This window comes from Dermacentor andersoni, chromosome 2, assembly GCF_023375885.2.
Source record: "Dermacentor andersoni chromosome 2, qqDerAnde1_hic_scaffold, whole genome shotgun sequence".
Classification (NCBI taxonomy): domain Eukaryota; kingdom Metazoa; phylum Arthropoda; class Arachnida; order Ixodida; family Ixodidae; genus Dermacentor; species Dermacentor andersoni.
This window is the reverse complement of record NC_092815.1, coordinates 106069166-106081530: the sequence shown is the minus strand read 5'-3', so window position 1 is coordinate 106081530 and position 12365 is coordinate 106069166. Positions and strand designations below refer to the sequence as shown.

General features: G+C 46.8%; 1 protein-coding gene and 1 non-coding gene across 2 annotated transcripts; both read left to right on the top strand.

Annotated features, from left to right (window-relative positions):
- Nucleotides 1-3213: 3213 nt before the first annotated feature.
- TRNAL-CAA (transfer RNA leucine (anticodon CAA)) lies at nt 3214-3286 on the top strand. Its single transcript has one exon. It is a non-coding gene; the product is annotated as a tRNA-Leu (tRNA).
- An 885-nt stretch (nt 3287-4171) lies between these two features.
- LOC126541442 (uncharacterized) lies at nt 4172-10747 on the top strand. The gene is made up of 4 exons (XM_050188180.3): nt 4172-4401; nt 5546-5628; nt 9371-9796; nt 10398-10747. Exons 1-4 carry the CDS (start codon nt 4277-4279, stop codon nt 10622-10624), a joined length of 861 nt encoding a protein of 286 aa, XP_050044137.2. The 5' UTR covers nt 4172-4276; the 3' UTR covers nt 10625-10747.
- Nucleotides 10748-12365: the final 1618 nt, after the last annotated feature.

The following is a 12365-nucleotide window of genomic DNA, read 5'->3' as shown; positions in this document are numbered from 1 at the left end:
TCTTTACAGTACCAATTTTGTATTACACCGCAGAACTTACGAGCAGATGATATTTTACATCAGGGAAGTGCACAATCATGCTCTGGAAAGAGGGTACAACATCATATTTCAGTGGATTCCTGCTCACTGTGGCATTGTCGGCAACAACCTAGCTGACAAGGCTGCCCGATCTGCCCAGACGCGTCCAGCACCTTTGGCGAGGTCGAACGCTGCCAGGGAACTTCGCCTACTTGCGCGCAAAAGGTCACAAGATATCTGGATTTCAAGTGCTTTCAATTGCCGATTACGTAAACTGGACCCCACGCTACGGCTACAACTGCCATCTAGCCTTTCCCGCGGCGAAACAACCTTGCTGTGCCGTTTGTGACTGGGAGTGGCGTTCACAAGCGCATACTCCTATCGTTTAATGGCCGAGAGCCCGATGTGCGACTCCTGTGAGTGCGAGGAAACCACCGAGCGCCTATTGTGTAGCTGCCCTCGCTACGATGCACAACGTCTCTCTCTGCGGGCGACTTTGTACCGACTGGACTCAAGACCGTTCACTGAGTCAACGGTATACTCGGACCGTGGCCACACTCGTCACTGGCACGAAAAGCCATTCGTGTACTAGTGCAATACTTGAAGTGCACCTGCTTAAGAGACCGTTTATAGGGTCCCTCAGTATAGCGTCCCTCCCACACGCATTCAGTGCTCACTCTCTCCCTTTTTTCCTCTTTCTATTCCCCTTTCCCCACGCCCAGTGCAGGGTAGCAAACCAGGTGCTTTTCTGGTTGACCTCCCTGCCTTTCCTGTCCTTGCTTTCTCTCTCTTGGAACAAACAATTTGCATTTTAGGATGGGCTCATGCAAAGCAAAACAACATGGCTTTTGCTATTCAGGCCGTATAACGCCATATAGCAACGCAGCGCCAGAGTCCTGAAACTTATCGCAGACTTTGATAATCATCGGTAATTCTACCGGAACTTTCTTCACTTATCGCTGCATGACAATCGGGATAAGCTTCGTGTCTGCAGTGTGAAGACGCTTTTCTTATTCCCTCATGGACACAGCCCGTTTCTAGACAAGGACACAGCAACAAATTATTCTAGCAGCAATTTATTGCTGTGTTACGCAGAACAGAGCTAGGCTGAACTGGTATGCAATAAGCTCAGCGTCAGCCTGTTCTCGTCGTATTTGTTTGCCGCCAGCGCTCGCTCGTTAGAGTTTTGTCGTCAGCTGCTTGTTCATTAAACCTGCACCTTGTTGGTGATTCCGCCCTTGCCCGGGGTGGTGTTTCGAGTGAGTCTTGCGATCGCCCACGTCAGTTCGGAGCGCAATATGTCCCGGTAAAGCTCGCTGTTTTCCAATCCGGTGCAGTCAGCTACGCGATGTGCTCCTAGTATCCGAGCTGCTACATAACCTGGACGATGCAACCGTGCACGCAATAGTGGAACTACTCGATATAGATTGAAGCAGAGGGACCTTACCCTCGGAATTAAAGCATGCGGAAATTACGCTAATACACAAGCCAGGAAAGACGCCATGCCTGGAGAACCTAAGAGCCATTTAGCCCAGGCCTTGCCTCGGTAAACTGATGGAACGCGTGATTCTAGACAGGTTAAGACGCATCTAGGAGAGCACCAACTGATGCCGAACGCGATGTTTGGTCTTCGGCCAAACTTGTCAACGCAAGACGTTCTTCTGCTGCTCAAAGAGGAAGTACTAAATGCAACGACGCCGTGCTGCCCGAAGGCAATTCTTGCATTAGACGTAAAGGGGGCCTTTGACAACGTGGCGCACGAAGCCATGCTGGCCAATCTCGGTGACACGAACTGCGGACGACGGACATACAACTACGTGAGGACTTTCTTCACAGATCGTACAGCCACAATAGTGCTGGGAAATGTGAGGTCGCAGGGAGTAGACGCACCAAATGGAGGAACGCCACGAGGAGCAGCGCTATCGCCGACACTTTTCAAGGTGGACATGATGATACTCTCAGTCCAACTCGAGAAAATAACGGGAATCACACATGCCTTGTACGCAGATGACATCACGATATGGTTGGTCGGGGGGTCTATAGGAAAGCAACAAGAGGCATTACAGGACGTAACGTCATATAGCAAGATACGTGGAGACAAGCAAACTGCAATGTCGGCCGAAGTCGGAGCTCCTCATAGTCGAGAAGCGCTCATTAGGACGATCTACAACCTTGGCACCAACCATCGACCTACGAATAGGTCCTATACAGAAATCCCCAAGGTAGACAGACTCCGTTACATCAGCATACACTCACAAATAGTCGGGGACGGAGGATACGCCATAGAGAAGCTACAACACACGACCACGCAGATCTTGCGCATGATGCAACAACGAATTATCGGCAGGAACAGGGGATTCAAGGAACTGGACCTGATCCGACAACTGCAGGCTCTGATGGTGAACCGCATTACGTATTGGACACCATATATAAATTTCGGCAACGCGGAAGTGGAGGCTCTCGACCGACTGATACGCAAGGTGTATAAGCTAAGCGCTCGGACTCCCACCCGGAACGGCCACTTTTCGTCTCGAGAGACAGGGGTGCACAGAAAGGCACATGAAATCATAGAGGCCCACCTAGTAAGCCAGAAGGAAAGGCTACAACGCACGATAGTGGGACGCTGGGTCTTGAAACGTCTTCGACGTTACGTACGGAAGAACAACGCACTTAGAAAAAAATCACCAAACAAATACAGGAAACTATGCACGTCTCCCCGATTCAGGAAAAATTAGAGCCACACCCAATGTGTTGTACTTAGTCGCGGCCAGCACCGCAAGAAGCACCGCATTTGTCACCGGCATTGTTTTTTCATCCACTTTAATTTCCATTAATTTATGGTTTCTTTATTTCATTTACTAAGCACAAGTAATTTCCCCTATGTTGTCCTTGGTGTCAGTGTGTGTTGGCTTCTTCTGATATGACTAATAAAAATCGGGCCCCTCGGTTAACCCCCTTTCTTCTCGTTTATTACATAACGAGGTTCTCGAATCCGGTAACATTGATGCCTTCAGGTAGCATGCATGGGTTTATTGACCAGTTGCCATCATCCAAAACGATCACGTTCTCGTGACGCCTGCGGCAAAAAGGACGTTCCACGTCCGCCGCCAAGGTCTGTGAGTGGTGGTGCTGGCTAACAATCCCAGGGTTTTACTAGGGCACATAAATACCCAAGAAAGTGGATGGGCAAACGCCGCCGCTGTAGCTCAATTGGTAGAGCATCGCACGCAAAATGCGAAGGTTGTGGGTTCGGTTCCCACCTGCGGTAAGTTGTTTTTTTCATGCACTTTAATTTCCATTAATTTATCGTTTCTTTATTTCACTTACTAAGCACAAGTAATTTCCCCTATGTTGTCCTTGGTGTCAGTGTTTGTTGGCTTCTTATGAAAGGTCCAGAATAGCAACTCTGGTCTATCGGGAACCAGCGCTGGCTGCAGCAGGCGCTACGGAAGTTTGACCATGCTTGAAATATACTGACGCCGTCAGGTGGGGAGGCCGCGAAAATGGTATGCCATTTTGAACGACAAAAGCTGCGCCGCTAGTATATGCAACGTTTGCTTTTGCCCGATGCGTACAGCCAAGTTCTGCTTACGGACGCCGTATGATCAAGCGCGTTGAGCGGGGAGCGTATGCACGCGCTGTTACATTCTAGTACGCCGGTGCTCATGCAGTCAGATGAGAAGCTGGACACATGTACCTCAAGTTGAGCAGTAAATTTGATGGCGCGAAATCGCAGCATGCGCTACCGAAGATTGTTTCCCCCAATCATGTAGCTGGGTGTTCGGGCGCTGCTGTTGGCACGCGAAGTTTCAGAGCTGGTTGCTCATCGGCAAATGCTCATTACTCACGACAGCGACTAATAAAGGTTCACAATAGAATTGATGCTGACACACCCGATACCTGCCGTGTCTGTCTCCTTTATACGACATGGCGCGATAACGATTTGTCAGCATCCCGCCAGCGCGCACCTATATATACACTTTCCTTATCGAAATCTTAGCTCCGCCACCACGTTTCCCTCCTCTCCGCTCCTAGATACATTCTTCCCTTTCCATTGCCCTATCCACGTCTCTCGTCCAATGAGAGCGACCATGCCATCCTGCAATAGAAGCAAACAATGCTACCGCTTTAAAAAGCAATCTATACGTAACCGCATAGCGCGTAGCGTTATTTTATCAACATAGTCTGCTCAGGAGCGTTGCAATGCTGGATCGTTCGTATGGCGCCTTGGAAGACAAGGACGCAAGAAGGCACATAAATGATACATACACGGCGCTCAGGAGGCATCGATAATGCTGGCAACCGGCCTATTCAAAACTACTGCGCAGCAGCACGCGGTGTACGTATACCGTTCTCAAGCACGGAGTGCATCGGGCGGAAAAGGTAAGGTCTGCTATCCAAATTACAGACGCTGCCTGTAGAAACTGAAGCCCTAATGTAATCGCGCTACTAGATCAGCGGGGGCGTGCTGGATTGGTACTATCATGTATGCTACAATTAAGCTTGAAACGCAGTGGAAAACGGCGGAAAAAGTTGGTTCACTAAATGTGGAAACCCGGTAAGCTGCTCGGAAAGCAACCTATACCCCGAGTTGAAGACAAAGAAAAAGACGGGTGGCGTTCGGATGCGGTTTAGACCTGAGGCGACGCGAACAGCTCTCGGTCCGATGACAACTAAGACGCTATACGGCTCTGGTACGAGCCTATCATCCTCGCGTCCCATAAACCTCTTCTTTCACTGCAGTTTTGAACACCAGTCCACGCTAGTATTTTGCTACTCCGTGGATTAGTATATTTTTTTAAGATAATCGCTACTACTACTCGGAAAGCTGTAATGAATCCTCAGCTATATTTTATATTAGAGTTTAAAGCGATGCGCATCAAATTGATCTGCGAACTCTGCTAGTGTCTTAGGCCCACTATGTGCATCTCGGTGTTGTTTGACGATTTCTAGGGCTAGGCATCGGCTAACGCGTTTTAATCAAAACCTTTTAATGGAATAATTATTCGCGTAACTGTATTTGTGAACTTACTCCCGGGATCCAGAGCTGGCAATTTGTGTAGACTGGTTCATAGAAAAACAAAGAAGCAAATGTGTGGTTTCATTCGACAGTTGCCTAACACGTCAGTGACGCATACCGTAAAAGGAGATACGAAGTTCACTCAGGTGCTATTGAAGGTCCAGCTGGGGAGGCAAAAAAGTTTGTCAAAGTGTTATGGTATCCTGCAGTTCTGTCGCTTATTGAGTCATGATAACTGCACTGAAGCACGGCGCTGAAATTTCTCACCGCTAGATTTATGTGTAGAACAGGCGGGCGCCATCTTTGTCGAATGATTTCAAATTTAATCTGCGCTTTCTTTTCTAGCGCTTCGGCAAGCAAAGTGCTGATACATCAGTGGTGACGCTTGCCTAATTTTGCTGGGGTGGCCTCAAGCTATTGTGGCCTGTCCTTAGTTGTAGAATTTTGATTTTAAATTATTTGTGTAAAGGACCGATTTGATGCTACGTTTGTCTTCGTTTCTTCAAGCACCACGTTTGTGGCAAGTCTGACGTCAGGAACAATGGGCTTGTATTTTTGCTGGCTCTTGGTGCTCTCTGCAGCAGCAACTGGTAAGTACTGCTATTCGTCGTAATGGAAAGGGACAACTGGAGCGCAACACGTAGTTCTGTTGGCACGACCACCTTACAGTGGAATGAAAAACTTTCAAAATTAATTTCGAAACATTCTACCGCACCACTCTATTGTTGCTCACTAGCGTCTACACCAAAGTTGACTGGCCAGGGCTGCCTTGTAGAACACCACACTGGGTCTGGTACCCCTTCGTGGGCGTGGTAGATTATTTTGAGGTGACTTGATGGCACTCCGCGGCCCCCTGCAGTGGTGCATGTGCGGGTGTTAGCTTGTTGAATATTGAAGGCTTCTCGACACAACGGCTTCTTGAAGCCGTTGTGTTGTCGAGTTTTTGTATATTTCTCTGCGATTCGGCGCACTAGATAATTCAATTACAATCGAGAAGTTTCGCCTGAACAGCGAAAAGTTGAAAGCGATAGCAAAGGTTTAGCCTTGACCTGAAACTCTCCGGACAGTGTTCTAACAATACGCAGGGACTTCGTGTTGGCGTGAAGCAGCTCACGAGGCAACTGCTGCTGTGCAGCAGCGACATCGCCCTGACAGCTACTAGGCGTCTCGAATGCCCGCGTGATGAGGAACGGCCCACTAGCGTTGCAAGCGTCACACCTCGGTGGTGCACACGAAATGAGACCGAAGGCAAACCGTCCACCCTTCTAGCTTGAGGTGTGCGGTCCGTTGCACTGAGGCCACCGGCAGCATCAAATGTTACCGAACAACGACGGCGACCTGGGATTCGAAGGTTGCTATCCTGCCGCATATTCTATACCATCGGGCTTCGGAGGCGGGGTTACTGCGGAGAGTTGCGATAGCATGGGCGCGGTATCGCGACGGATTCTATGTTTGTGATTTGCTGCTAGACAATCTTCAGATTCCCTAGTCGACTCGCCTAGGGAAGACGACGGTATTAAAAGCAGATACTTTTTGAGAGTGAGGACAGAGGGTCCTGATGTGAACTGAGACGCTTAACTTGCTCCTGCATGGAGTGGGCTTCCGTACTGGAGCCGTGTAACTAAGCTAAATAAACCCTTTTTCCTTCATTCATACTACCGGGCATATTCGTTGATGGGCTTGGTGGACCCTTGCCCCAACGGCACCCTAAGCTGCAACAGTACGAAAATAACTGCTATCGCAGTAATAATATTTACGGCTAGCGGAATGTACAGCGGGGTAGAAAACGGGGCAGGGCAGATAACGCGAGAATGTTAATTGTGGGGGATCCGTAAAATTAAGCAGAGACGGGCTGATTCATCATTCGGGTGTCCGATGGGCTACCTTCCAGTGAGGATGCTTGGGAGATCAAGAGATAAGAAATAATAATATTTACCGAAGACCAACGAGTCGAAATATGACGTTAGGAAAAAAAAAGCCATTTGTGCACTTATGTTGTACTTCGTATGTCACTCCACGCTTTCACAGGTGATTTCACATGGTGATTTCACAGGTGATTTCACAGGTGATTTCACAGGTGATTTCACAGGTGATTTTGCACCCATGATTACCGTAGAGGCGCAATACTTCGTATGAAGTTCAAGGTTTATGGAAGCCGGTCTCGTCCGGCCAGAACATGTTGGAAAATGACTATACACGCTGAAGGCAATATCTTGTGAAATAAGAACTTGACAGGCAAGAGATTCGATCGCATATGTTTACATGGGAAGTAACGGGCTCAAATGCATCAAATTTTGGCACGTTTCAGATGCACGTACAATGTCGTTGCTTGCACAAAAATGTACCCAAAAGTAAAAAAAAAAATTTCCCTGTTGGCGTCTTCATGTTGATCTCTTGCCATGACAATGGTGAGCGGTGACACAGAACGCTCGAGATTACGTGCTCTCTCGTTAGGAAGCAAATATGTTACTTCAATAGTTATTTTAATGTTACAATAGTTTAACCAGTGATATACCACAATCACAGTCGGCACAAAGGTCTTTAAGGTGAGCCGGTACCTTTTCTTTTCCTGCTCGATTTGTCACGATGGCTAGGCTTTAGGAAGCGGATACGCACTCTGGATACGCACTTCCACTTTAATTATGGCCGTAGCCGCAGTAATTTTCATATGAGGGCATTTAACTCCGTTGGAAGAGGAGTTTAAATATAATCGGAAGAACGTGGTTCACGCGGCACCTTTTCAACGTCGTTTAGAGAATAGGCCTTATAGCACCATTATCGAACGAGCTCTTTCTTTCTTGAGTCCGAAGCGGCTCGGTCTATATGTAAGTATGAGCGGCGCATGTTAGTCATTGCATTACTTAAGCTTTACTTGATCCTTAAGAGGAAGCTTCAGCTCGGGTGCTCCTATCTAAATACATGTAAAAGGAGAATTCGTTTTTCTCGGCAACCACTGCACCAAATTTGACGAGGTCTGTTGCATTTAAAAGAAAAACTTAAAATCTAGTGACTGTTGGTTTCGGATTTTCGAGTTAGGTCGTCAATCTTTTATTAAAAATTGGCGAAAATCGAAAATTTTCAAAAAACGAAACTATCAAGTTTACAACTCTGTCACTCAACAATGAAAAACGATAATACAATTATGTGAATTGTATCTAATAGTACATCTAAAGCGGACAAAATTGATGTGTTACGCAGGAATATAAAAAAAATTTGTAATAGGGAAATACAACTTTTGCAGAACCCTTGTAACCAACGTAACAAATTCACGTAAGATGTAAAATGACACATCGAATTTGTCCGCTTTGAATGATCTAATGGATGCCGTTTACAGAACCGTTATATCAGTTCTTTATGCAGAGCTATGAATTTGTAAACTTCGTGCTTCTATGTTTTTCAAGCGGTCAAATATTTGAAAATCTTTTTAAGAAAAGTCAAGCCCTAAATCGAAATTCCGCTTCCAACAGTCACTAGAATTTAACTTGCTCTTTCAAATGCAACAAATTTCATTAAAATCGGCCCAGGGGATATCTCAGAAAAGCGTTCTTGCGTTTTACATGTATTTGAAATGGCCGCGTCGGAGTTTGGCCCGAGCTAAAGCTTCCTCTTAAGTATATATACACTTTCAGTCTGTCTCTCTGTCAGTGATGAAACATTGGGGTCAAATTATTCGAATCACACGAACACCACTTGCCCGTTTTGCCCCTTTCAAGTGTCAGAACAATTAGGGGGACTGGCAACACGTGTATCACACTGAGGATGCACTATAGCACCGAAGTTATGATTCCATCTTGCACATAAATGGGGGCATGTTGCTTTCTATCGGTACACCAGTGGCCTAGGCAGAAAATTCTTGGGCTTTCCGACGAGACTTTCAGACCTTACCAACACCGGCCGGTTGGCCTAAAGGATTGCCGATATAGAAGTTTCGTCTTTCTGTATATATATATATATATATATATATATATATATATATATATATATATATATATATATATATATATATAATGGTGAAAAAGTGTTTTTTTTTCTCTCGTAATGAATTCAATTGTGCGTGTGCTTTGAGCTAGACAGTTCTCTTAATAAAAAGCCACACAATTGACTGCGATAGATATCAATATAATTATTCCGCAAATACGAAGACTCCCTCAAAAAAGAACGCACAAAGGATTATAACACCACCTGCACTTCCTTCCTGCGGAGCCTTAAGGACTTCAGAATACAGTTACGTAACCTTAATTGACGCATGTTTGATAGCCAGTCATTATTCTTGAATGAAGGGGGCTGACTGTGCCTGTACATTACATAAGTCGCATTTTGTGAATGGCGCAGCGCTGGCCGCGACTCCACTTTCCGCAATGGTCAACGAACAGGTGGACTGCGTGCTCCGGAGCGGTGAACTGTGCAAGTTCGAGGATGAGGACGGCAGCTGCGACGACCTTGCGGGGCCCATCAATATGTGGAGTGGCGCTGCGTCTTCCTGTCATTCCCAGTTCTACGAAGGCTACATCACCAATCTGGAGCAGGGTATTCGGCGGACGGGCGACTGCGCCTCCGATCCACACGACCCTAACGTGGTCACGTGCGAACTAAGCTTCGTCGACGTCGAGCTGAACTACCGCTGGCTCTTGCTGAGGGGAAATCCCGAGATGGAGGGGGACGAGCATTCGGCGCAGCCAGACGCACACATCGAAGCGGGAAACTTGAAAGTCACGCTGACCGAAGGATCGGGACTGCTGTTGCTGGAGGAGGATGTCGGTGAGTGCTATATACAGTTTGGAGTGTCTCGCTTCTAGCCGTAGCGCGCGCATCGCAAGATTTGCGCGCCGTACTTGAGAGCGGCGATTGGATCGGAGGTGTGACGGGCAACGCAAGCCGCATCCAACATACGTGCGATATACCGACACCCAGTGGCTACACGAACAGCTTTTGGAACGCTTTAACGTCACGATAGTATCTTGTGCCTCGTTCAACCCAGCCAATTTATTATGCTCTGAGAAGGTGGAGTCCGCAGGCAGCTTTCTTCGGTTATGCACCCACTTCTATTGGCTTTCACGACCAAAGTAGTGCGGCGAGAGGCTGCATCTGGGGCGTCACCTGTGAAAACTAATCTAGCGCACAGCGGTAGCAAACTGACTAATCCTCACTGCCTTTGTTCTTTTCTCTCTTGACGTACGATACACTCGTTTCAGAGTGATTATTAATGTTGAGTTCTCGAGTGCAAGCTTTGGTTTTGGTGACTTCACTTACATCATACTCTACCAAAAATCAGTCAGGCACAAACCTGTCTGTTGAGCTGAGCTATCTCAATTGTCAATATTTTGACACCATATTTTGTCGACCCGTCTTCTGCTCGCAGCGTACGGCGACTTCCAGGCTACGTCATTCGAGGCGGACACAATCGAGATCGGCGAGTTGGTATTCGACAACTCCACCGTCATTTGTAACGGGCAGGTGATCGACACGAACGAGGAAGCGTTTCAGGTCCAGCTTCGAAAAGCGCTGCTTCTAAGGATCGATGAATACATCAGCGGTGGGCGGTTCGTCGACGCCTTCAACGAAGCGCTTGAGGAGGAGTATAAGTAAGCGCTGGAAATTGTTCGCTGATTTAAAGGGGGCGTTGTATTCTTGTACCTCCTGCGCTTTTGATTTTCTTGTTTGCAACGCCCACCAACCTGGGCGAATAAATGCAGTGGATCGTGCTGTGTCTTCACTGCCGTATGTGTTCCTTACAGCACTTTAACTGCGGTCGCATTCTATATGTGAATAGTGTCCGTGGTCGAAGGGTCTCCTGTTTACATTGGTACCACCGACTTAAACAGTGTGATTGCTCTGTCTCGTTCATCTTGTGTATTTTTTTAGTTTAGTTTGACAGCCACGGGGTACCAGCACCTTCCTGACATAGAAAGGTCCGGCACGAGATGCACAGAAGGCTTCGCTTTCGTTAGGCAAATATTATGCGGGGCAGATCCCACTCTGCGTGAATGACCGCCTGCGTGAACGTTACAATGTGAGGCGCAGTATAGTAGTGCCTCAGGCTGTGCACTGGAACGAGTGTGGCTGCAGACTGAAATATTAAAGGCTGCGTAATTCTAGGCAATACCACCAGGAGAGAAATCATTGAGGAAGGGGCAATATCTGTTTAAGTGTGCCGTCAACTGCCCTCACCGATAAAGACTTAGATTATTTGAGCATAACAAGTGCCTTCGATAGATCGTAGAAGTAACAGTGGTTGCATGTGATGTGATTAGGTGATTTTTACTGATCATTTTAATTTCGGTCTTTTCATTGCGCAAACCTGTATAAGTGTTCTTTCTGCGAATAAAATCAGTTGGAAGTATGTAATGTCCGTGTTCATTCGTGTCTATGTGTACGTCTAGTCCTGCGATGTAAGGATACTTCGGAAGGCCTACCAGCTAGCGCAAGAGAAAGAGAGAAAAAGAAACTTCATTCAACTAGTCCAAACTTTGACCTTAACAAGTGGTACACTCACCGCAGTGACAGTGCTTCGTTTGTTGACACAGTAAACTTCCGTTGATTCGACCTCAAGTAATACAGTTTGAACGCACTGAAAAGCTGTGACGAGAAACCTTGCATTGCTTTGAAAAGAAAACTCGTTTAGTTCGAACTCGATATTATGCAGCTCCGGTTAATTCGATCGCCATCGACTCGCATCGGCATCCCCTCTGACGCGCAGCGGTTATTATAATTGCTGCTGCGATGCTACTGCTTCCCTAGGCAAGTTGCCGTTTTATACGAATGTATTATCCTTTAGCGGCCAACGCTGCCTTCGTCCGCGAAGCAATCTGTTGCCGCTCAATTGTTTCGTGGCGTGTCACGCTGAGCCAGTGTTTATACATGTGGGCGCCTTTCGCCTCGTGCTGGTTGAGTCGCGCTTAAAAAAAAAAAAAAGAAAGAAAGAAAGAAAAAGAAACAGAAACGTGAAGACATTACAGACTACTTCTAGTAATAACAAAAAGTTTGAATGTGTTCCTTTTGCTTCCGTTTTTAGATCGACATTTTGGATAATTTTGCCAAATTTTGCGCTCCCGCATGGTTTAAAGTGACGGGAGTCGATCCTAGTTGAACAGCAACCCAACATTCAGGCCATGATAATGTGCATGTGCTTGCTTCTGAGATGCAGTTGCGCTGCTGCGTTTACTTGTATTACTGAATCCATATAAAGGAGCACTTCATTGTCAGAGGAAATATTATGCATAAATGTAGTGGTCCAACGGAGGCAATAAAATCTGCCTCTTGCCTGTGTGCACGATCAAGTCAGTTCATGAAACACCAAATTGTGTCTCTCGCGAATGACTTTATAGTC

Bases quoted from the DNA above. Each gene is read 5' to 3' on its own strand.
- LOC126541442 (XM_050188180.3), top strand. From the start codon at position 4,277: ATGATACATACACGGCGCTCAGGAGGCATCGATAATGCTGGCAACCGG. The intron at 4,402-5,545 runs GTAAGGTCTGCT...CGTTTCTTCAAG, and splicing joins GAGTGCATCGGGCGGAAAAG to CACCACGTTTGTGGCAAGTC. The intron at 9,797-10,397 runs GTGAGTGCTATA...TTCTGCTCGCAG, and splicing joins GTTGCTGGAGGAGGATGTCG to CGTACGGCGACTTCCAGGCT.